This window comes from Notolepis coatsorum, assembly GCF_963971535.1.
Source record: "Notolepis coatsorum genome assembly, chromosome: 5".
Classification (NCBI taxonomy): domain Eukaryota; kingdom Metazoa; phylum Chordata; class Actinopteri; order Aulopiformes; family Paralepididae; genus Notolepis; species Notolepis coatsorum.
This window is the reverse complement of record NC_140169.1, coordinates 136,597,842-136,622,981: the sequence shown is the minus strand read 5'-3', so window position 1 is coordinate 136,622,981 and position 25,140 is coordinate 136,597,842. Positions and strand designations below refer to the sequence as shown.

Sequence of the window (25,140 nt, the reverse complement as noted above, 5' to 3'; positions counted from 1 at the left end):
AAAGAGTGGGTGGGTAACTGTATATTGAATTATCGACGAAACCTTATATATTACTTGGTCCCAAGAAGAGGGTCTCGTGTATTACTGGGTTAGGACATTTACTGTACATTGGAGGGGGTTGGGTTAGGACATTTACAGGGGCCAGTTTCGAATTACAGTCTCCCGTAGGTGCTCTTTGAGAGTGGTTTTGAAAGTGGCTAGTGATTCACATTCTTTTACAGCTGTGGGACATAGGCTACAGTAGTATCTACAGAAATATATACACACACAACTATTATAATCATCAAGTGTATAAATGGCTACTGAGTTACGTGAGACTGAGTGCATGTAACAAACATATATAGACAGTAACTTTAACAAAGAGCAGGCTCCTGGTATTCCCATATCATGCTACTGACATATCAGTTGTCGTCCTCTTCTGTAAAGCCTAGTCTCCACCAATTTGAAGTCAGCTGACATCACAATGACCAGTTTTGAGTTTCAGATCGCATGATACTGTAGGTTGCAACTATGATCTTTCCAAAACCAGACAGCAGGGGGCGTCCTTCGCACAAGGGAGAACTAGCGCCAAAGAAGAAGGAACTCTTCCTGGGAATGTTACCTGCTGGGAAATGTAGTTTAATAAATAATAACTTCTTAAATAATATAGATTTTTAGCTACGTTAGACACGCCAGCTGATTGAAAAGCACACATAAGCTAAACGTAAAAAAAAACGTGTATTAAAAAAGTGCATTTTTGTAGGGTTGAAACTACCCCGTGTCGTTTTGAAACTGCAGATAATATATTTATATTTTCTTTCTCGAACATTCTGGCTCGCGCTGGGCGCCCGTTCCCAGAAGTCTCTGCGCATGCGCCGAAGACAAAACCCGCTGATTTTACCCAGAGCGCATCTCGCCGTGTTCTCTCTTCTAGGCTGTGTGGTTGTGTCGCCGGTCCAAACAAAATGTCTATGTTAGAAGGGCCCCTGAACGTGCTCGGTCAGAGAACAACGGGCGAATCCGTTCGTACTCAAAATGGTGAGTAGTTGTGTGGTGTTTTAACTCGGCGTTTCATTCGCAGTCGAGTTTATATCCGAGCGAGTCTCTGTTGACAGACAGACATTCGGTAAACCGGGAGCTAAGCTAACTTTTAGCTAGCACGTGTGGCGCATTATGCTAGGCTTCCGCCTCCTCCTGTAGAAGAGGAATCTGCCGAGAGCCTGGATTAGCCTCGTCTCTCCAGGTTTGCAGTCTAATGCAATGATGCATACCCGCTGTTGTTCCTGTTATAGTACCGTACACCCCCCACCACCCCGGGTGAACGGCTATGCTAACGGGATAGAAAGAACGCTGTCATGGTCCCGAAGGTGTGGCTGCCTTGTTGTGGGCCACTTATAACGGGACCGACTGGACATAACCACCACGGCGTCATATTATGATCTACATGTCTGAAGATGTAATATTTGGCTCGAGTGTTTGTTCCTCCTCGAGCATTTTTGTCTCTTAACTGGAAACTCGCTTCGTTGGCTTTGTTCTTGCTTTTTGTGTTTGCAGTCATGGCCGCATCAGCCATCGCCAACATTGTCAAGAGCTCCCTGGGGCCCGTCGGTCTTGACAAGATGTTGGTGGACGACATTGGGGTGAGTGTCACTTTTTGTTTTTAATACGTTATAAACTTGCCTATAATCATAATCCCTCATTTGCTTGACTTGGCGGATGAACTGCCTGTTGGTCATATTAAGTTACTAAAAAAAAATCAATGTCGTATGCTTGTATTTGCAGGATGTGACTATCACCAACGATGGGGCCACCATCCTGAAGCTGCTGGAGGTGGAGCACCCAGCAGCCAAGGTGCTGTGTGAACTGGCCGAGCTGCAGGACAAGGAGGTTGGAGATGGGACCACCTCAGTGGTGAGTAGTAGTGACGGCAGGCAGCTGCCAGGGTCAACCCCAAACATAGGACCGTTGCATGCAGACCGTTCCCAGTGGCTGAATATCTTTGGGTTGTGGACAAAACAAGACATTTGAGAACATCATCTTGGGCTTTGGGAAACATTTATCAACATTTTCTGACATGGAGGACCAAACAACTAATCGATCTATCAATCGAGAGAAAAAAACAACAGATTCATTGATAATGAAAATAATAGTCTGTTGCAGCCGGACAATAATTGTAAAAGAAAATAAGGCTATGTTTGGGTGATTTGATTTCCTGTTTTTAGTACCACTCATCTGCCTTCACTACGGATGAGTGGCTATGCTAACGGGATAGAAAGACTGTCCATCGTCTGAAGGGGTTGAGCGGCACTATTCCCGCCACTTCTATATGGAATGATGGCACAATTTAACTGTATTGTCTAGAAAATCATGAACATTTGATGTTTTGCATCAGTTCTGTTTGGCCTTTTATTATTTGTATTTTTTTTTATATATAAAACCTCTTGCCATGTTTTAGGTGATCATTGCAGCAGAGTTGCTGAAGAGTGCAGATGAACTGGTGAAGCAGAGAATTCACCCCACATCAGTCATTGCTGGATACCGTCTGGCCTGCAAGTAAGAAGTATACCTTCAGTAGAACATCTTGTTCCTTCCTTCTCTCCAGCTTCAACCCTCCGTACTCTGGTCATGTATTCATCTCAAAGCGTTGTGTTGTGTGTTTACACTAGGGATGGGCATTGATTTTAGAATATTCTGTAAATTATAAAAAATCAACTCAAATAGTTTATGCGAATATCATTTTGTAAAAAGAAAAATCATTCTCGTTTTTACTGGCACCTACACTGTGTAGTACTGTAGTGTATTGAGAGGGGACCCTATTAGCCATCACAGCTGAACGGCATGCTGGGTAAAGGTAGCTAGCCAGGTAGCATAACGGTCTGTTAACAGCTGGGAGAACAGAAAAGAAAGAGATATGTTACATTGTAGCAACGTTTTGTATGTTTGCCATTTTGTTTCACTGAGTTCACACATTTCAAGCATCTGTGATGTAAGCTTTCGTAATTAATGCTTTTGTTCCAGGAAAAAGTGCTCACCTCGTCCGCTAGCATTAGCTGTTAGCAATGACGGCAGCAGCCAGCTTGCTTGATTGATTATCTCATGTTCGCTATTAAGTAAAAAACAAAATCATATGTTAACATGGTGGTGGGAGGTTGATTTCTGATTAGTTATCAAATAGTAATTTAGTGAGTTTTGCCCATCCCTGGTTTACACTACTAGAGACAACATGCATGTTTTGTTTTTTACTGAGATTGTGAAACTTAATCTTCTTCCAGGGAGGCAGTGCGCTATATTAATGAGAACCTCACCATCCCGACCGATGACCTGGGCAGGGAGTGTCTGATCAACGCAGCCAAGACCTCCATGTCTTCTAAAATCATTGGAGTGTATCCTTCCTGCTCATGATGACTTGGTGGTGGTGGGGGGCGACAGTGGCTCAGGAGGTAGAGCAGTCGTCTGACAATCCGGAGGTTCCCGGTTTGATGTGTCCTTGAGCAAGACACTTAAACCCCTAATTGCTCCCAATTAGCAGGTTGGCACCTTGCATGGTTGCCTCCGCCGTCGGTGTGTGAATGTGAGTGAATGGAACAAATTGTAAAGCGCTTTGGATAAAGCGCTATATAAACAATTTACCATTTAAACCTGAGGGTGGGGGGGGTATCAATTGTACATGTCACGTCTCCGCAGACATTATACATTTGGTAGCTTCTGTGGCTGTGTTTTGTTCGGTGTGATTTGATTTCCTGTTTTTAGTACCACTCATCTGCCTTCACTACGGATGAGTGGCTATGCTAACGGGATAGAAAGACTGTCCATCATCTGAAGGGGTTGAGCGGCACTATTCCCGCCACTTCTATATGGAATGATGGCACAATTGAACTATTGTCTAGAAAATCATGAACATTTGATGATTTGCGTCAGTTCTGTTTAGCCTTACCTTTTGGGATTTTCTTACTTGACAATGATGTTGATCGGTAGAGTCCCTTCTCGGCACAATCCATGCTGTTCCTCCTCGTACTATCTCCAGATTAGTTGGCCGCAAACAATACAAAGTCAATGAGGTCACGCTCCTGCCTGTACAAGCTGACTGAGGCTCACTGGAATCTACCTCGTGTGCTCTGGAGTCAATTTCAATGAGCCTCAGTCAGCTTGTGCAGACAGGAGTTTGACCCCATTGACTTTGCATTATGGCTAACCATCCCAAGCTAGTATGAGGAACGGCATGGATTGAGCTGAGGAAGGACTCTACAATCGCAACAATCCCTTTTTATGATCGGTTGCACCACACAGGAGACGTACATACCTTAACCGCTGAGCCCTCAGTGATTCAGAGTTCTTTGCCAACATGGCGGTGGATGCCACGTTGGCCGTCAAATTTGTGGATCCCAGGGGCGTCGCGAGATACCCCATCAACGCCGTCAACATCCTCAAGGCCCACGGCCGCAGCCAGAAGGAGAGCTTCCTGGTCAACGGCTACGCAATCAACTGCACGGTCGGTTCACAAGGTATGTTTGTTATGGAACACATAGGAAGTGAGGTCTGCATGCTACACATTATTCTCCCAATGTATTATTTATTGATTGATAACGTGTATGCCATTTGAGAGCAGACCTGCTCTTGACCCTTAGGCTCAAAATGTCACGTGCAGTGGGAATCGATGCATGAATAAACTTGGGTGGGAGATTTTACATTTGCTGCCATGTCTATTCTGATGAGAGTGTGCAGTGATACGCATGGCAGATGGTAACTGACCTGACGGTAAACTGACCCGCATTAGACCACTACTGTCCCCCTCCGACACTGAAAAGCTGGTCCATGCCCTCATCTTCTCCCGTCTAGACTACTGTAATGCATTACTCATTGGCTCAACATCTAAATCCCTCCATAAACTTCAACTAGTCCAGAACACCTCAGCCCGCATCATCACCCGCTGCCCCAAATTCTCCCACATCACACCTGTCCTCTCCTTACCTCCCTGGCTCCCTGTTAACTATAGGATTGACTTTAAGATCCGTCTCCTCACTTACAAAGCCCTCCACTCCCTAGCACACAACCTCCTTCAACACTACACTCTCCCGATCACTCCGGTCATCCAACTGAGCCCTTCTGAGCACACCACACTACCGCCTTAAGTCCACAGAAAACAAATCATTCTCCTCCTCTGCTCCCCGACTCTGGAATCAACTCCCATCACACATCAAAGAAGCCCCATCCGTAGAAACATTTAAGTCCCTGTCCCACCTCAAAACCCACCTGTTCAACCTTGCATACCCTCACTCCTGACCCTCCAACCCCTGCATCACTTACATTTTCACTTCTGTACACACCTATATTTTAGTATTATTATTTATTTAATAAACTGTCGGTTTTGTCTCTTAACACTTTCAATGCCAACGACGAGAGAGCTCGTTTTTTTTTATTAGCGATTTGAATTCATATTTCATCAATCTAGTCTCACTCACGTTAGTGCTGCAAACTCTCTTAGCTCCATTGGGAAAATACCGCCCCCTATCGTCTCTCCCTGTGGTACTGCACCCCTTTGGAATGGATTGAATGAAACGCATGGTAAAAAAAAAATCCTGCTTCCTCATTTTACTTTTCGGGCAAGTCACCTGAGGGGATCGGATTCATTGTGGACCATCAGAACAGCGTGGAATACATATTTCCAGTACCCAGCGTTGGATCAATAAACGCGATCGATATTTGGAATGGTGATCAGGAATTGGAATAATCTTTTTGGAGAACATCTGATCTGAGGTAAGGAATCTATTTTACCAGTCTTAGGATAATCAGACCTTTTTTCACAGATATCAACGTGTGCCCTGTGTGTGTGCTTATCAGGAAATGAGAGAATCGATTTTTCAGCTCGCTTCTATAGCGTGCATACGTACACATATACTATCGATAATCTAGCGTTTATTTGAAAACTATTCATAAATAGGCAGAGAAATTACGCTTTTTGTGTATTCCAGTAAAGGGAGATTATTACAGAATCTTTATATTTTCCTGAAACTTAAAAAAATAGCGTTTTTCAAAATGGTATAAAACGGAAATGAACAGATTATTAAAAAAAAAAAAAAAAAAATCCGTTTCGACAATGTTGACTGCAAAACAAGTCATTGATAAGCGATTGCCAGATTAGACGCATAGCCATAATTTAAGACATAGTTTATGCGTTTGCAAATATGAGAGCTCTATCATTGAAGTGGGTGGTGGCATTCAAGGGGGGTAAGGCGCACCGCATGGCTGGCAATGAAGTGTTAAGCGGTCTCCCTTTCTCTAGTATCCCCACCATGGTGTCATTGTGAAAGTCCATGTACTGTTTGTCCATATACCATAATGTAATGTATGTAAAGCGCTTTGAGATACTTTATGTAAGGTAAGGCGCTATATAAAATAAATATTATTATTAACAGTCGTGTGTTTCTACTATAAACGGTGGCATATCGTCCTCCTGGAATAAAAGCATGTTGTTAACGTTGATGTTCCACATGTGATGGGTGTATGTTGTGTGTTGTCACTTGTTTGAACTCTCCCACGTCTATGTTGGATGACTAGGCATGGTGAAGCGTGTGCTCAATGCTAAGATAGCCTGCCTGGACTTCAGCCTGCAGAAGACCAAGATGAAGATGGGAGTCCAAGTCCTCATCAACGACCCAGAAAAGCTTGACCAGATCAGACAGAGGTGTGTACTCTCTCTCTCGCTTGCTCGCTCACTCTCACACCTACCCTTTCACCATCTCGTGTAAGATGAGTGTAGACAAGTTCAGCAACTTTTTTTTATACCATGGTATGTTTGGTATCATTCTTTTCAGCACAGTCGCCTATATGACCCGACCGTTTGTTTACATACTGCATAATTGGGGCTCGAAATAAACTTTTTTACTTGGTAGCACTGGTGCTCCCGACTTCAAAAAGCTGGGAGCACCAACAATATATATGTAATCAGGCCCCGAAATTAACTTTTTGACTCTGGGTAGATGGGGGGAAATCTATCTGCCAAGCACATTTAATTTAACAAGAAAAGTGGAGCTGCAATGGGAAGCCGACCTTCTACATCATGCTGTCCTCGCTAGAAGTGTTTATTAAACACCGGGAGGCTACTGTGATGAAATACACGATACTAGCTAGAGATTAGCGTCACATAGCAGGCCTTTTTCTGAAAACCTAACTAGCTAACGTTAGCTAAGCAGCCAAGCACATACTGTTTCATAGCATACGCCTTCAGTTGATCATGACAAATCCTCTCTTACCTTGACGATTAAAAAGCCTCCATAATTTAGTAAACAGTATTCCCATGGCTGGTGTTGAGATTTTACGATGCCAGCTTGTGATAATTCTTTGTAGCCAGCCAGCTAGCGTTGATGCTATTCAATGCTATCAACATTAGCTATTCAATGGCAGTGGTATCCTGAGGTAACGTTAAATACAGACAACTTTTGATTACCAACGATAGCTAGCAAGCTAACTAAATAGCTTTGTTTGTTTTATTAACACAGTTAAACAGAAGTAAAAAAAACAATACATAATATGTTATAACGATTGTGAAGGAGAAGTTAGAAGCCTAGAGGCTTATCAAGAACTTCCCCTGTTTTATAAAATCAAACATACAAAAATATGCATATTATAAAATACCAGAATACATTCAAAAGATCTGTGTTAATACAAACATACATACACACAGTACATACATGCATATACTGCGTACATAATAATATATAACAACCCACCCACCTGCCTACAAACATACCCACCCACATAACCAAATGCATACCTACATGTATGACCTATTTATCTATACTACTTTTGGATATGAGTTTTTTTGTAGTTTGCTTTAAAAATAAGCAGAGATGGAGATTTCCTCAGCATAGGATCAGCTGCATTCCAAAGATTGGACCCTCTATACCTCACTGAGAACTGCCTAAGTGAAGTACCACAATAAGGTATAATGCAGGTCCCTGGACTGACGTGTAACATAATGAACATCTGAATTAAAAGAAAAAAAAACTATTAAAACCATTTGGTAGATTGTGATCATGAATGCATTTGTACACAAATATACATATCTGTAAAGAATTAACCTCAGACACAGTCAGAATGTTTAGTTTCTTGAAAACAGGGATATTATATTATATACGGCTTTGACGAGCTCTCTCCTGCCGATTTCAAATCGGCAGCTCATCGATTGCCTGTAGCTGCATTTGCACAACGGCGTCCATCCCTGCTGCTAACTTAGCTAACTTTAACTTAGCTAACGTTAGCTAACGTACGAACGAACTAAACTAACGAACGTAACAAACTAACTAACTATTACACTATATACAAGAACACGAGCCAAAAAAATACATAAACATGGCTATTATATGGGTTGTTATCAATGGGTTGGTTGAGAAGGGAAATGTTTCATCTAGGGAACCTAGCCTCGCCTGCATCGGTCTTGTCCACCTGCTAAACCAACTGTCTTGGTTTTTGCATTTTCCAGGGAGTGTGACATCACCAAGGAGAGGATCCAGAAGATCCTGGCGGCAGGAGCCAACGTGATCTTCACCACCGGTGGCATCGATGACATGTGTCTCAAGTACTTTGTGGATGTGGGAGCCATGGCCGTCAGGAGGGTTCACAAGAGGGACCTCAAACGCATCGCCAAGGCAACAGGAGGTACGACACAATCTTAGTTTTTCTGTTAATCTTAATCGGCTTCCATCTTGATGGCGTGGTGCGTTTTAATACTTGTTACTAGCAAGTGGAGAGGACTGACTGGGGCTTTTTATTTTTTTTTATCATTCCCAATTTGTTATTCCCAATAGTCTGTGCCTCCATTCGGAGTGCGTTCTATTAGTCTACATTTTTAACAGTTCCCTACTTGGAGATGTGTTTTGTGTCCGCATATTCAATAACTTGGTTGTATTTGTCTGTCCTCACTCAGCCACCATGTGTCCTTCTCTGACCAACCTGGAGGGAGAGGAGACCTTCGAGGTGACCATGCTGGGGCAGGCGGAGGAGGTGGTGCAGGACCGCATCTGTGACGATGAGCTCATCATGATCAAGAAGTAAGAACTGAACTATGAAAGCCAACACTGTGCAGTTATTTCTACGGCTGAGACCACTTATCGATAACTGCGTGAAATCGATAAGTGGCGTCACTTATCGATTTTTTTGCATGTGTTTAAAACAAATAAAAGAAAAAAACATTTAACGTTAGTTTGTGTGTGTCGTGGGCCAACTACAGCATTGCAAAAACTCTGTGCACACACACGAACTAACGTTAAATAATATATATATATATTTTTTAAGACTTTTTTTTTCCCTCCTTTTTCCTCCGATTTTCTCCCATCCCAATGTTAGTCGTTATGCCAATTCCCAATCCCCTTCCTGGTCACTGCGCACTTACCCCCCACAGTCGGTCTGGGAGAGTGGAGGCTATCATGTGCTTCCTCCGACACGTCTAGCCAATCAACCGCTTCTTTTCACCTGGCAGCGCGGACTCTCACTGAGAGGGCGTAGTGTGTGGAAGGATCACACTATCCCACTTAGATCCTATCCGCGCTTATAAGGCGCCCCGACCGAACTGTAGGAGTCGCTGTTTACAACGACCTGGACCCACCCCGCCAGCTTCTCCCACCCTCTAATACTGCCAATTGTATTAGTGTGAACGGCCAGCCAAGCTGGTGACAACCCCGGAGCTGTGAGCTGGATTCGAACAGGCGAATCCAGCATCTCCGGGGTTGGTGACGAACGCAATCTCCGCTACGCCACCTGACCGCCTACAAGAAAAGGGTATTTTAAAATAAATAAATAATAAAATAAAATCGATATTTATCCATAATTTTGTTCCGATTTATCGATGTACAATAGAGAGCATCCTGACTGGCAACATCACCTCCTGGTTTGGGAATAGCACTGCACAAGACCGTAGCAGACTACAAAGAGTGACACGTTCAGCCGAACGCACAATTGGAGGGGGGCTTCCCACCCTCCAGAACATTTACAACAAGCGGTGCAAGGGGAAGGCTAAGAGAATTATTAAGGACTCGAGCCACCCGAACAACTGCCTCTTTGAACTGCTGCGGTCAGGCAAGCGATACCGGAGTCTTAAGGCGAGCACAGAAAGACTCAGAAGAAGCTTCTATCCCCAGGCCATCAGGCTGCTAAACGAACAATAAACACTATGCAACAACCATCAAATGCACACACACCCACACGCACACACTCACTTAAACAAACAACACACTGCAGCACCCACTCTCCACACTTTAGATCACACAAACACACTTTATATTTATTGATAAAGGATTTGCACTACAACTCGTACACCTACTGTAAATTGTACCTAAATTGCACCTCATCCCATTTCTGCCTTGCACTATATAGTATTGTATATTAGTACACTGCACAGTATTGTATATTATATGGTAACTCAGTTACGTCTATTCTGCATCGAACATAGTACATAATTTATGTCTATACTGAACACTGACCTCATTTTTTTTTACTTCTAATTTACATGCTATACTATGTTATTTTATTTCATACTTATCTTGTCTTGCACAGTCTCTGGAGCGTAACAGTAAGAAGCATTTTGTATAAAAGTATTCTGTACTTCTGTATGACAACTATTAAAGAAACTTGAAACTTGATTCTTCCTAATGGCATATCGTCTCAGCCTTAATCATTTCCAACATTCTGAAGGTGGGAATGCAAACGGTAAAGCTATTTCTGGACACTTATATTGCAGACGGGTAGAATCAATTTGTCAGGAAAGAGGGATGGACACATTTCGTGTTTGAGCCAATCGGCACTACCCGCTGAATCATGTGACTTGGTTGCCCCCTGGCTGTGATCTGCTGTGCTAAAAAAGTACAACAGGGCTCTATGTAGAACTCATGGGACTCTCCTGACTAAAGGTTGTTTCAAACGAAAACAGCTGGATGTAATTTTGCCAAATCAGTATTGCTGTGAGTGAGTCTTTCACCTTTTTACATATCTATCTTTGACATGGATTAATTGTTTAGATCACTGTCATGGCAAATGTAAATATACCTTAGTCTGCCCCGTTGTTCTGACAGGTTTACGTTCCTTTTTGCCTCCTTGATGCACGTGCACATGGGAGTCTGAAGGGTACCAGAAACCCACCTATGGGGTTAAGTCATGACGGATGAACCTTTTGATTAAATTGTTTCCGGGGCCAACCTTCCTGTGTTGGCTGAGGCTCTGGTCTTTTCAACATGCCTCAGTGCTGTTGTCCCTTGTTGTTTTAACAGGTTGAATGCCAGCCGTGTTTTCCTATTTACCCCCTTGACTGCCACCACCCACTTCAATGATAGCGCTCTCATATTTGTGATCGCATAAACTACATCTTAAATTATGGCTGTGTCTAATCTGGCCGTCGCTTATCAATGACTTGTTTGTAGTCAACATTGTCGAAACTGATTGTTTTTTTAATCTGTTCATTTCCGTTTGATACCATTTTGAAAAACGCTCGTTTTTTTCAGTTTCAGGAAAATATAAAGATTCTGTGATCGCCCTTTACTGGAATATTCTCGAATACACAAATGTTGTCATTTTTCGGCCTATTTATGAATCGTTTTCAAATAAACACTAGATTATCGATAGTATATGTGTACTTATGCACGCTATAGAAGCGAGCTGAAAAATCGATTTTCTCATTTCCTGATCAGCACACGCACACACACACACACACATAGGGCACACATTGATATCTGTGAAAAAAGCTCTGATTATCCTAAGACTGGTAAAATAGATTCCTTACCTCAGATCAGATGTTCTCCAAAAAGATTATTCCAATTCCTGATCGCCATTCCAAATATTGATCGCGTTTATTGATCCAACGCTGGGTACTGGAAATATGTATTCCACGCTGTTCTGGGGCTCGGCAATGAATCCGATCCTCTCGGGTGGCTTGCCCGAGAAGTAAAATGAGAAGCAGGATCCCCCCCCCCCATGTGTTTCCTTCAATCCATTCCAAAGGGGTGCAGTACCACAGGGAGAGACGATAGGGGGCGGTATTTTCCCAATGGAGCTCAGTGAGTTTGCAGCACTAATGTGAGACTAGATTGATGAAATATGAATTCAAATCGCCAATTTAAAAAAAGCGAGATATCTCGTTGCTGGCACTCAACAGTCGGCATGAACTAACGAGAAATCTCGTCGCTGGCACTCAAAGTGTTAATAGACCCGAGTCATAAAGAAACTGTTTGGGGTATGTGCTCCTAGTATCTCCCGCTGTCTGAAGCGGAGCATTTGGCCCCGGACTTGAATATACGTCACGTCAGACTTATAGGAACACGCCAACATTTTGGGAAATTAGCTTGTCTTCTCCAGAGGGACGAGAAGATATCTGGCTGCATGTTAGCCTAGCTTAGCACAATGAATGGAAGCGAACATGGCCAGTTAGCCATTGTCCAACTTAACACCTCTCCCGAAGGCTAACCGCCATGTCCGCTTCCATTCATTGTGCTAAGCTAGGCTAACGTGCAGCCAGATAGCTTTCTACTGAACGCACAGAGAGGAAACTGGTATCCATCTTCTTGTCTCTGGAGAAGACTGTAAGCTAATTTCCCAAAATGTTGGCGTGTTCCTTTAATCTATAGTTGCCTTTTTGTCAGACTGTTTTTTTAGCACATTGCTGAACATTGTTCTGTTTTCTCCCTCAGCACCAAAGCACGGACATCAGCCTCCATCATCCTGCGCGGGGCCAATGACTTCATGTGTGACGAAATGGAGCGTTCCATGCACGACGCCCTCTGTGTAGTGAAGAGGGTCCTGGAGTCCAAGTCTGTGGTGCCAGGAGGGGGCGCTGTGGAGGCGGCTCTGTCCATCTACCTGGAGAACTACGCCACAAGCATGGTGAGGCTGAGGGAACCCTGTTGTCACTGAGGAACCATGTCTGGACTGCCCATGTATTTGCAGTTGTAAAGTCGATCCAATCACTTTGAGTATGAATGTGAATGCACCACAAGAAAGTACTCGACCTCTACTGTCTTTAAATAGGAATGAACACAACACCCTAACTTGCCATCTTTAGATAATAAAGTTAGATAACATTGTTCCTTTTGAAAACATAAAAAGAAGGTTCGTCCACTGAGGAACTAATTCTTAGTGAATGAAGAGTCTCATGGTTGTAGGGGGGGGTGGGCGGAGATTATTTTGAAATTGACTCATATTTTATTGGATGGAGATTTAATCCAACCAAAAATTCGAACCATTTGAGAAAATGTTAATTACTTTTATATAGATATAAAAACAAATGGAAATGCAGTTTTGGTAAATCTGGCATATTATTGGTACATGGCTTTCCATCCAGGCACATGAGGTACTTTTTCACACCATGGTGTGTTTAAATAGTCCATTGTTGTGTATCTAGGGTTCCAGGGAGCAGCTGGCCATCGCTGAGTTTGCGCGCTCCCTGCTGGTCATCCCTAAGACCCTGGCTGTGAACGCTGCCCAGGACTCCACTGACCTGGTGGCCAAGCTCCGCGCCTTCCACAACGAGGCCCAGGTCAACCCAGAGAGGAAGCACCTGAAATGGTGAGCCCCGTATTACACTTAGTCCTCATGATGTTGTATTGGCCTCAGGGATCTGTAGTAATTTCCAGTGGTTGTTAGTAGTGTTGTCATGATACCAAAATGTTGACTTTGATACCGATTTTAAAACGATACCACGGCAAAAACCTAAAATATCAGGAAAAGTAATGTAATATATTATTAGATGACAGAACATGGAAACTTCTTTATAAAAATAATTTAATTACAATATTTGCCACTGTTAAAGCGTAAATAATACATGTATTCTGTTACAGCTGCTGAGCTATATACTATAGCTAATGTATAGTAATCTCTCCACTCAACACTGTAAATCAATATATTCCTTTTGAATAAAATGGGTTAAATCGGGATTGTTAGCCTAATTCATGTCAAAGAGAGTGAGGGGAGCTGCCTGGTTTTATAATAAAATGGGGAAAAGACGAGAGGTATAAACTAAGCATTAGAACTTGAGGGTGATCTAGATAATATAAATTAAAAGGACTCTGAGCCAGAATGCTCGGAACAGTGATGATGACAATCATAGTGAATTTTATTAGTTTAAAGCTATGGTTTGAAGTGGTCTGCCAATTATATAATTTATTGTGCATCTTGCATGCAAATCACCTGTTGATGATTCATGTATGTAGCTATTTGGACAAGATGCAGAGGCACAACAGAAAAGTAGAGCTATATGATTGTGTGGGTGGGTGGAGGTAAATTGCAGGGAGATATTGGTCCAAATATGAAGGCAACACCAAAATGTATATTTTCACATGGTCTGCTAAAAAAAACACCCAGAACAATATCCAAATAAATGGCTGTGGAAAATGAGGAAAGTGTGTATTTGCACCAAATTTCACATTGAGGTTTGAAACGCCTAAATAGAACATTCCATGCTGAAAAAAAACAAGAATTCCCTGGTAAACTATGAAGTTGTTCAACTAAACGCAAGTTTTTTTTCACTCTGTTTAAAGTGAGGCAACATTTACTATTGTAAAACTTGTGTATCGGTTGCAAGGTATTTCCCCAGATGCTCCACGTTTTATACTTGGTGATTTTAACACGTGTAGTCTTGAGAAGCCTTTTGGTCACTTATCAGTATGTAAACTGTCCAACGAGGCATGGTAAAGTACTGGACTTGTGCTATGGCACCATAAAGGGTGCCTATAAATCATATGCAATGGCACCACTAGGCATGTCTGATCACAGCTGCATCTTCCTGGCCCCAGTGTATAAACCACCCCTTGAGGGGGAAAGTTGAGTGCAAGGAGGTTGCTGTATGGACAGAGGCCGTTATGCGTGAACTCAATGGCTTTTTTGACAGTAAGGATTTAAATGAACTGAGTGACACTGTGTCAAGTTACATTACCTTCTGTGAGCAGATGGTTATCCCAGTAGGAAGATAATCACATTATATCCAAACAAGCCCTGGGTTAGTAATTCTCTTAAAAATACTTTAAACCAGAAAAAGCTAGCTTTCTACCAGGGTGATATTCATCAACAAAGATGCTCAAAAGCTGGTAAAGAAGAAAATAAAACGGGTCAAAATACAGTATAAAGATAAGGTAGAGGAGGAACTTAAGAATGGCAATTCTCGTTCCGCTTGGACAGGAATAAAATCTATGGTGGGAATTAAGAATAAAACGTCTGTCTAACCCTCACAAGTCTGACTGTCCTAGCAGAAGAGTTAAACAAGTTTTATTTGTGATTTGATTCCCATGATTTTAGTGATGAACTGGCTGAATTTAGAGTCGCACCTGTGAGCTGGGCACCATTAGATGACAAAATGACTTTTGATGCCGACACTGATTTGGCCTGTAAAAAGGCAAAACGGATGTTTTTTTCTAAGAAAGTTGACGGGCTTCCATGTTGATAGGTCACTGATGAAAAGGTTCTACTCTTCTTTTATTGAGTCTATTTTAACTTTTGCAATGATTTCTTGGTTTGGCAACCTCAGCGTGGCTAATAAAAACAGGCTGGGAAGTATCGTTAGTGTGCCAGAAGACCCATCAGCATTAACTTGAATGATCTTAGTCATGTTTATCAAGTGGGAGCCACTCGGAAGGCAGAGGCCCTCAGCACCCTCTCTATGTAGAGTTCCTAATCTTGCCTTCAGGACGGAGGTATACTTCCCATAGGAGGACCAAATCAAATAGATATGAGATAATTTGTTCAGTCAGCTGTTGGATTTTTGAATAAGATTTAGGCTTAGCTGCTACTGTAGACACTATCGAATATGTACTCTGTGTTCTTATTTTACACCTCAGATCTATTGTGTTTTAATGTATATGTGCCATGTGTACTGGTTGTGCTGTGTACTATTACTGTTGCAAACCAAATTGCCCCTTGGCGATAATAAAGACTATCCAATCCAAGGCTGGTGTAAACAGTAATCTGTTACCAAGGCTGGTGTAAACAGTAATCGGTTACCAAGGCTGGTGTGAACAGTAATCGGTTACCAAGGCTGGTGTGAACAGTAATCTGTTACCAAGGCTGGTGTGAACAGTAATCTGTTAACAAAGGCGCCAAAAGTAAATGAGCTGCCACTCGCAGCGCTCTACGTCCAGTGTGCCAGCCCCGCTACACGCGAGTTCTGAGCTACTCTCTCTCCCTCTTGTTCTGCAGGATTGGTTTGGATCTGGTGAACGGGAAGCCCAGAGACAACCGCCAGGCCGGCGTCTACGAGCCCACCATGGTGAAGACCAAGAGCCTCAAGTTTGCCACCGAGGCGGCCATCACCATCCTCCGTATCGATGACCTCATCAAGCTGTTCCCGGACCAGAAGGACGGCGGTCCCTCGTACCAGGACGCCATGAACTCAGGATCCCTGGACGGTTAAAGTCCTCGCTGTGGTCCTGTGGCTATGCTTCATTTCTGTGTATTTATACAGGAAGAGCTGTTCCTGGCTGTTAGTTTGATCAGTGCACTTACCCGTTTTGTTTTTACTCCACCCCAACCCACCCACGCGACAGCCCGTTACTGTAACTGATATTTTTGTTTTCTCGCCAATAAACCCCCAATGGTTGTAGATGGCCATTGATTTGTTTAATTCAACTGACCTGGTGTCTCGTTAATTATTTAAACTCAAGTTTCCGTTAATCCAAGTTTCAAGAAAGTGTGACACTGTATATTCACTTAAAATTCTTTATTGACAAGTTGTTACTAGATATCAGTAAACATGTTTTTCCCTTCAGCGCGAGAGGACAGGTAGCCACCAACACTTATACCTATGACTATCTACAAGAAGCACTGGTACACACAGTGGGCTAGCTTACTTAGCCTCATGTATCTCAATCAATTCTGCGAGTAGGAAGCTCCATGGGTAGCGTTGCTTAATGGCAAGAGTGTTGCAGGATTAGTCATCAAGATTCAATCGGCGGCAGCAACATATATTTGGCACCATTTGTCAGACATTATTGGTCCCCGGCTGGTTTGAGTTTTTTTTATTAAGCTGCATGTAGCTTTCCTTGGCGTGGCATTGAAGAGCAGCAGGGCGGTCCGTAAAGGCTGGTTTCCCTCCACGACATGGTACCATCATAACCGGCTAACTTCATACCGGTCATACCGGCTACATGACCAGAGGGCTAAACTCATTCATACTCCATGACGACTATTCTATGCAGCAAGGAGCTGTGATTGGAAGGTGTCATTTATGTTGGCTTCACACCGGTGCATAAATGCAGGTTCGACAGGAGAAACATCGGTAAACCCAGATAAAACCCAGTAATCACAACATCGTACACTCAATTAGCTTCAAGTAAAATTACCGGGAGAGAGTCACGGTCAACCGTTAAAAGCATTTCATGCAATGTCCCTCACTTCTGTAAACGATAAAAATCCAGTATCCCTTCTGTTACAAATTATTACTCGACGCTGTGATCTTTACTGCAGTGCGTACAGCGTCGCCTCACACCCTCTCCACACACATGGCGATGCCCATCCCCCCTCCGATGCAGAGGGAAGCCACTCCCTTGTGGCCTCCTGTCCTCTGGAGCGCGTGCAACAAGGTCACCAGTATTCTGCAGCCAGACATGCCTATGGGATGGCCCAGAGAGATGGCTCCTCCACTCACATTCACCTGGGGAGAGGGGGAGGGGGGTCAGAAGAAGGTGGTGGGGTTACTGTACAACCTATCTCAAACCCTGCCCTCCTTTATTGATCATCCAATCACAACTGTTGCTTTCCACAAACTGTCAGAGGAAAGAACAGTTGTGATTGGAGGATCAGGAAAATAGAGCAGAGCTTGAGATTGGTCAATTGAACCATACAACTATAAAGTTGAGTTTCTTTTGGGGAAAGCCCATGCATTTGCAGTTGTAAAGTCAATCCAAACCCCATGGGAGTGTGAATGTGATATAGCCTATTATCACAAGAAAGTACTCCACCTCTGTCTTATGAATGAACACACTTAATTGCCGTCTTTGAAGTTTGATAAAACAAAAACATTGTTCCCCTTAAAAAGCAAGTTATATGGTTCTTTGTCTGAGGTACTCGATTGACTAATATAACCTAGATCAGTGTTTGAGACGGGAGGGCTGAGTTTGGAGGGAGATGAGAGGGGGGGGGGGGTGTTCAGTTGGGATCTGATCTTGGGTCAGTAGAGTAGGGATGGTCTGTGTGGTTCTCATGGTGGGGATCTTGGTTTAATTGTAAAGGTACGCCTAGAGTTTCTTATTGTGGGGGGACGTACCTTATCTGGGTTTAGACCAAGCTCGTTGACCACGGCAATGGATTGGGCAGCGAAAGCTTCATTGATCTCAAACAGGTCGACCTGCTCCAGCTGCCAACCAGCTTTCTCAACCTGGTACAACAAGATGAGAACGATACCAGCTTCTTTTCAAACTGGTGGGGCAAGATAATTAAACATGAAAAGAGTAGTGAAGACCCCAGTAGCCTTCACTGTTCTAAAACATTTAGCCATTTCTTATTGGTTCCTCACCGCCTTCCTGATGGCCGGTATAGGTCCAGTCCCCATGACTGACGGGTCAAGGCCAGCTTGAGCCCAGGAGGTGATCCTGGCCATGGGCTTCAGGCCCCGCCTCTGAGCTTCTGATTGGCTCATCAGGACAGTTGCTGCTGCACCATCATTTATACCTAAGGTAATAGGATAAAAGGACATTAAAAAAAAAAAAAAATTTACTTTCTCTTTTCCCCACTTTCTTTTTCCATCTTTCCCCAATCCCCCAGTCGTTATGCCAATTCCCAATCCCCTACCTGGTTGTTGTGTGCTCTGCCCCCTACCGTCGGTCTGGGAGGGCGGAGACTATCACATGCTTCCTCCGACACGTGTAGCCAATCCACACTTCTTTTCACCTGGCAGCGCGGACTCTGTGTAACGTGTGGAAGGAGCACACTACCTCTCCCAGGACCCGACCTCGCTGTGCAGGCGCCCCGACCGATCTGTAGGAGTCGCTGTTTTACAACGACCAGGACCCACCCTCGCCGGCTTTCCCACCCGCTGACACTGCCAATTGTGTCAGTATGGATGGTCGACCAAGCCGGAGGCACCACAGCTGGATTCTATCCCACTGTCTGTGGTGGTAGACAGACGCTTAGTCCGCTGCGCTACCTGGCCGCCCGAAAAGGACCTTTTAATAACATTACATGTTGCAGGATACCAGACTGACACTAGCTATATAAAAGACAGAGCAGAGTGGTCCGTTGGCAAGCAGCCATTAGATGAGTGAATTTGATGAAGGAGACCTGCGTCATGGATGATGACAAGCGGCGGTGGCTCCCATACCTGAGGCGTTGCCGGCGGTGACCGTGCCGCTGGCGTCCTTGACGAAGCAGGGTCTGAGTTTTGACATGGTGTCTGCGTTGCTGCCATGGCGAGGAAACTCGTCCATCTTCACCTCCACTGGACCTGGGGAGGAGAGAGAGAGAACGTAAGCGGTTTGCAACTATTCATAGCGAACAAAGATGTGTGACGTGTTACTGTTGTATAGTAGGACAGTTCGTTTGGGGGGGTGCATGTTCCTTTAAGACTGGGGATTAGCCAGCAGAGGACATGCCTGCATTTGCCTCCTGAATCTTGTGGCAGGATACAGTTAGTCTGTTCCAAGTTTAAAAGGCACACGCCAACATTTTGGGAAATTAGCTTACAGTCTTCTCCAGAGAGAGGCAAAAAGATGGATACCAGTTTCCTCTCTGTGTGTTCAGTAGAAAGAATCTGGCTGCATGTTAGCCTAGCTTAGCACAATGAATGGAAGCGGACATGGCCGATTAGCCTTCGGGAGAGGTGTTAGTTGGACAATGCCTAAAGGTATTTTACATCATTCCTGCCTGTGTCGGAGAGCCCTGGCGAGTGGCAGGGTCGACTGCTACGTTGTGTCTTTGCAACGACCTGCACTGAAGGGAGTAAGAACCGCTTGCCTTTTCTGGACGGCACGGAGACCGGTACGATCTCCTGGTCGAAATGTCCCGCTTTCTGGGCTGCTTCCGTCCTGTTCTGGGACCGGACGGCAAACTGGTCCTGTGCCTCTCGACTCACGCCCCACTGCTTGGCCACGTTCTCCGCTGTCGTGAGATGATAATCAAACTCTATGAATATAATAAACTTAAATGTTTATTAAATAAACGATAAAAATAAACTTAAATGTAATGAACACTATCAAAAAGCCTTGGTGGCTATGCTGATATACTAGAGATATCGAATACATATTCAGACAATCGGTGTCTTGCTTGTGTATTGAGTTATGTCAATAAGGATGAATTAAATTCGGATTGAGGATTGTAGACTCAATCACTCATACTTACATGCAATAAGCACAGAATTTTGTGGTTAAGGTCTACATGGTCCTCATTTACGGCCCAATGGAACGTAGATGCAACCAATAGTTTATTTCATGTAATTCTACATGGTTGAGTTTATACAGTCTTAAAAAATGTTTAAACCTTAAAGGAAAACTCCAACATTTTGGGAAATTAGCTTATTTAACATCTTCCCTGGAGTTAGACAAGAAGATACATACCTTTTTTGTCTCTGTGCGTGCATTTAGCTTTGGGAACAGTCGCTCCGTTAGCGTAGCTTAGCTTCATCACTGGAAGTGGGGGAGATCCGGAGCTTCATCACTGGAAGTGGGGGAGATCCGAAGCCTGACGTTCCCTTACACTGTATACAGTCATGAAATACACTCCAAATACAACTCAAACGTTCATGTAAACATGTTGTGACCTGTGTATTCACCACGTGGAGAAATAAAAAATAATTGAATTAGACAATTACGTTTTATAAGCAAATATACTCTGAACTATTTTTTGCCTAACCACTCCTCTCTGAGCGCAGTCAGTGATTTCAACGTGTCGTCGTGATTGTTGACATTCTCATTCATTCAAAGGATCCGAACCGATTGAAGTTTATGGCTTAAAATCCTCTTACCTTGACGATTAAAAGCCTCCCCAATTTAGAAAACTAATCCAATGGCTGGTATTGATAATATGCTACTAACTACTGGACGCTCTGAGCTAACCGGAGCTAACACAGAACAGGATGGTAAAGCATATATAATGACTTCCTTTCTGGGGTTTTCAAAATAAAAGCGACGTTTATAGCAGCGGAAAACGTTTATTTTGTACATTATCGAACGTTTAACACGAACCTAAACTAACTTTAGGTTAGTTGTAACATTAGTTTAGGTTCGTGTTAACGTTCGATAATGTACAAAATAAATGTTTTCCGCTGCTACAAACGTCGCACTTTTATTTTGAAAACCCCAGAAAGGAAGTCATTATATATGCTTTACCATCCTGTTCTGTATTAGCTCTGGTTAGCTCAGAGCGTCCAGTAGTTAGTAGTATATTATCAATACCAGCCATTGGATTACTGTTTTCTAAATTGGGGAGGCTTTTAATCGTCAAGGTAAGAGGATTTTAAGTCATGGTATCCATAAACTTCAATCGGTTCGGATCCTTTGAATGAATGACAATGTCAACAATCACGACGACACGTTGAAATCACTGACTGCGCTCAGAGAGGAGTGGTTAGGCAAAAAATAGTTCCAAGTATATTTGCTTATAAAACGTAATTGTCTAATTCAATTATTTTTTATTTCTCCACGTGGTGAATACACAGGTCACAACATGTTTACATGAACGTTTTTGAGTTGTATTTGGAGTGTATTTCGTGACTGTATACAGTGTAAGGGAACGTCAGGCTCCGGATCTCCCCCACTTCCAGTGATGAAGCTCCGGATCTCCCCCACTTCCAGTGATGAAGCTAAGCTACGCTAACGGAGCGACTGTTCCCAAAGCTAAATGCACGCACAGAGACAAAAAAGGTATGCATCTTCTTGTCTAACTCCAGGGAAGATGTTAAATAAGCTAATTTCCCAAAATGTTGGAGTTGTCCTTTAAGTTAGTCCATCTTCAAAATAAAAATGCCTTAATTGATCTCAAACCCCACCCTCCTTTCTTGATCCTCCAACCGTTCAATCACACAACCGTTGCTTCCTTCGGACAAACAAAAGCAGCGGTTGTGTGATTGATTGGAAGATGGAGGTAAGGGGGCGGGTTTGAGATGGATGAGCCAATAGAGTGGTCCTGACCTGTGATGCCCATGTGGTAGCCGTGGAACGCGTCCGTCAGGCCGTCGGCCACAATGGAGTCCTGCAGGGTGGCGTCTCCCATCTTCACCCCAGGCCTCATCTGCACTGTGTGGGGAGCCTGGGGGGGGGGGGGCAGCAGTTTAGAGCAGCGGTTCTCAAACTACGGGTCGCGACATTGGCATGTACAAAATATATATATATATATATTTATTTTTAATGATCTGGCAACATTTTGGCTAAATATGCCTTGTTTTATAAATGTGTATTGATAACATTAAATGTAATTAAATGTTCTAATAAATATACATGATCAAGTTCAACGTGTGCTTTTATTTTGATATTCCTTAATTCCACATTAAAATTACGTGATACATTAAGTGTGGGGTCGCCAAAAAAAGTCCTAAATAAAATGGCGTTGTGGTATAAAAAAGTTTGGTTTAGAGGATTTTGTTGGGACGTTTCAACAGTGGCCTAAGGTTTGGTCCCCAGACTGCAAAAAAAGAAAAAAACAATGAGGTGCCTCTTGAGCAAGGCACTCAACCTCCAACTGATCCTCCAACAGTGAAAGACACCACCGAATATAATTATATATATATATATTGTTTTTCACACAATACAATTATATTCGATGGTGTCTTTCACTGTTTGATATAACAAATATATATATATATATATTTAGAATAAAACAAGATACTTGTGCCCTAATGATAAGGATAAGTGCTGAATAAAGAAACCCACTCCCATTGCCAAAAGAAAGTCTAACATGCCTATAAATACAATACTATGAAACTACTGTGGTATAACTGGATTTCCCCCGCCACCCCAAATTGTAATTACCCCCTCCCTGACAGACAGCCTATTGTCCCCCAATATCCAAGTTCTGTCTAAACCTGTCTAACCTTCAACCCCACCCCCCCTTCACCACCCCAAATCAAATCAAATGTATTTGTAAAGCCCGAAATCACAAGTTAATGTCCCCATGGGCCGGACAAGTCTTCTTTAAACAAGTCAAGGAGAAACATCACAATAAATCAAGAACAAAAAACCCACCATGAAATCCAAAATAAATGTAAAATAAATAAATGCAACACTCCCAGACATGCCCCAGCGAAGGTAAGGAAAAACTCACTAAAAACCTAGCAATAGGAAAAAAGCACCACAGGCAATGTGGAGGAGAGAACCTTAGAAGGGCCGTTCAAGCCCTTATATATATTTTGTGATGTGATATTTTGCTCATGTCACCCAGCACCACCACACCACCCCCATCCGTCTCTCGGTACTCACCCTGCTCATGCTCTCCATCCCCCCTGCCACCACCACAGCGGACTCCCCGGTCTGGATGGACTGAGCTCCCAGACACACGGCCTTCAGCCCAGAGCCACACACCATCTGACAGCTCCAGGCGGGGACCGGGTAGGGGATACCCGCCCCGACACTGGCCTGACGGGCCGGGTTCTGCCCGTGTCCTGGGGCACGGGAGGGGATAGAGAAGAAAAGGGCGATGAGGGGTAGTTCTGGGTCATTATAGATTAGATTAGAATCTATTGTCATTATACAGTACAGTACAACGAAAACAAGTTTGGCATCCAACCAGAATGCAAATGTACAGTAAAGTGCGATAGTAATATACAATGTACATGTGATTAAAACTGGGTATAAAATATATAACCTGAAGTCGCTGACAGTAGGCAGAAAAGAAAAAACAAAGAAACATAGAACCACAGGGAAAGACTGGGAACAATATGAATACACGGGAACATAGAGCCACAGTAACAAAGAGTGGCCCTGAGAGTGGAGATTTGAGAAAGTGAGTGAGTCAGTATTTTCTAGTTCCTATGTGGTTGAGTGCGATAGTGACTAGATTAGCATACGACAGACAGACAGACAGTCACCAGACCAAATTGCACAATTGTATCTAACGTTAGATTATTTGCTAAGCGTTACCTGCTGTTAGAACATGACCCATGATAACCTCAGACACCTCGTCTGGCTTCACCCCAGCCCGCTTCAGGACGTCCTTGATCACCACTGAACCCAGGTCACTGACCGGCACCGTGGACAACGTGCCATTAAAAGCCCCTGTGTATAAATCAGTAATAACTATTAACAATGATCAGACAGTCTCGTATTCTTAAATCATCATTCGATAGCATTTGCCTCAATCAATGTCTCCTTGTTGAAACGGCTGATCCAAGTATTGATGATGGAATGCACTGCTTGTCATTATACTGGCAATGATTGATTGATCAAATTGATTGTGGGGGGAAAGGCATGCATGTCTTAATCAGTTCATGAACATTCTGTTGGCCAGTTATCATTGTGTTACTTCACACAGAAAACAAGATGCAGTGTGTAGTCCAGTCAAATTATCCATAAATCATATCAAAAGGTGGTATGGTACCAGCACACCCTCCCCTCGAGCTTTATTCAACAGCCAATCGCAAGGAGGTCCTGGCCGTGGCACTATGACAAGTAGGCCAATCGCTGCCTCGCAAACTGGGCAGAAGGTAAGGCAGCCAATCACGCCCCGCTTAACACTGGATCACGCCCCCGTTTAACAATGTATGAATGAGTGTCCACTTTATTTAATTAAACGAGAATGTGCCGATGGTACGTGACTCGTGAGAAAACGAATTTCTCATACGATTTGACAAAACAGTACATAATGTGCACGTTGTAAACAATACAATATTCGTCACTTTCATATTGACATTACCAGCAAAGACAGGTAATTAGAATACAAGGAAGAGGAGTCACACCACACAGGAATTCAACTATGTTGGACGTTTAAATCGATGTACAAGCTAGCAAACAGCGCATACTGTACCGATCGGGGTCCTTGCTGCAGATACAATGACAACATGTTCCGTGTTCATCTTGGCAACTCGCTGGAAACGGCTGTACAGTTGTCGTGCCTGTTGTTGGACGGGACGCTACTGTTCTGCTACAGACAGGACAGTTCAACCCAGCTCCTTGCATCTCTGGCTCGTTGCACCAAGAGGGATCCGAGACTTTGTTATTGGGGGAAAGGCGCTATAGCGCCATCTCATGGGTGGGAGGACGTCAAAAACAA

The 25,140-nt window shown here is 43.4% G+C and overlaps 2 protein-coding genes across 2 annotated transcripts; one reads left to right on the top strand and one right to left on the bottom strand.

Annotated features, from left to right (window-relative positions):
- The first annotated feature begins 879 nt into the window (after positions 1-879).
- Positions 880-16,575, top strand: tcp1 (t-complex 1). The gene is made up of 12 exons (XM_084315394.1): positions 880-1,017; positions 1,534-1,619; positions 1,762-1,890; positions 2,435-2,532; positions 3,252-3,362; positions 4,300-4,481; positions 6,535-6,661; positions 8,459-8,634; positions 8,903-9,026; positions 12,651-12,843; positions 13,361-13,524; positions 16,147-16,575. Exons 1-12 carry the CDS (start codon positions 945-947, stop codon positions 16,358-16,360), a joined length of 1,677 nt encoding a protein of 558 aa, XP_084171520.1. The 5' UTR covers positions 880-944; the 3' UTR covers positions 16,361-16,575.
- Positions 16,576-16,639: 64 nt separating this feature from the next.
- Positions 16,640-25,035, bottom strand: acat2 (acetyl-CoA acetyltransferase 2). The gene is made up of 9 exons (XM_084315395.1): positions 24,895-25,035; positions 24,012-24,146; positions 23,352-23,533; positions 22,068-22,185; positions 19,897-20,040; positions 19,265-19,387; positions 18,461-18,615; positions 18,212-18,322; positions 16,640-17,599 (listed from the first exon to the last, which is right to left on the bottom strand). The coding sequence occupies exons 1-9, from the start codon at positions 24,941-24,943 to the stop codon at positions 17,429-17,431; spliced, it is 1,188 nt and encodes a 395-aa protein (XP_084171521.1). The 5' UTR covers positions 24,944-25,035; the 3' UTR covers positions 16,640-17,428.
- Positions 25,036-25,140: the final 105 nt, after the last annotated feature.

Excerpts from the sequence above, each read along its gene's own strand:
- tcp1 (XM_084315394.1), top strand. The coding sequence starts at position 945 with ATGTCTATGTTAGAAGGGCCCCTGAACGTGCTCGGTCAGAGAACAACG. Across the intron at positions 3,363-4,299 it reads TCTTCTAAAATCATTGGAGT|TGATTCAGAGTTCTTTGCCA; the intron begins GTATCCTTCCTG and ends CTGAGCCCTCAG. Across the intron at positions 6,662-8,458 it reads CTTGACCAGATCAGACAGAG|GGAGTGTGACATCACCAAGG; the intron begins GTGTGTACTCTC and ends TGCATTTTCCAG.
- acat2 (XM_084315395.1), bottom strand. The coding sequence starts at position 24,943 with ATGAACACGGAACATGTTGTCATTGTATCTGCAGCAAGGACCCCGATC. Across the intron at positions 20,041-22,067 it reads CTACCACATGGGCATCACAG|CGGAGAACGTGGCCAAGCAG; the intron begins GTCAGGACCACT and ends ATCTCACGACAG. Across the intron at positions 18,323-18,460 it reads TACCGGCCATCAGGAAGGCG|GTTGAGAAAGCTGGTTGGCA; the intron begins GTGAGGAACCAA and ends TTGTTGTACCAG.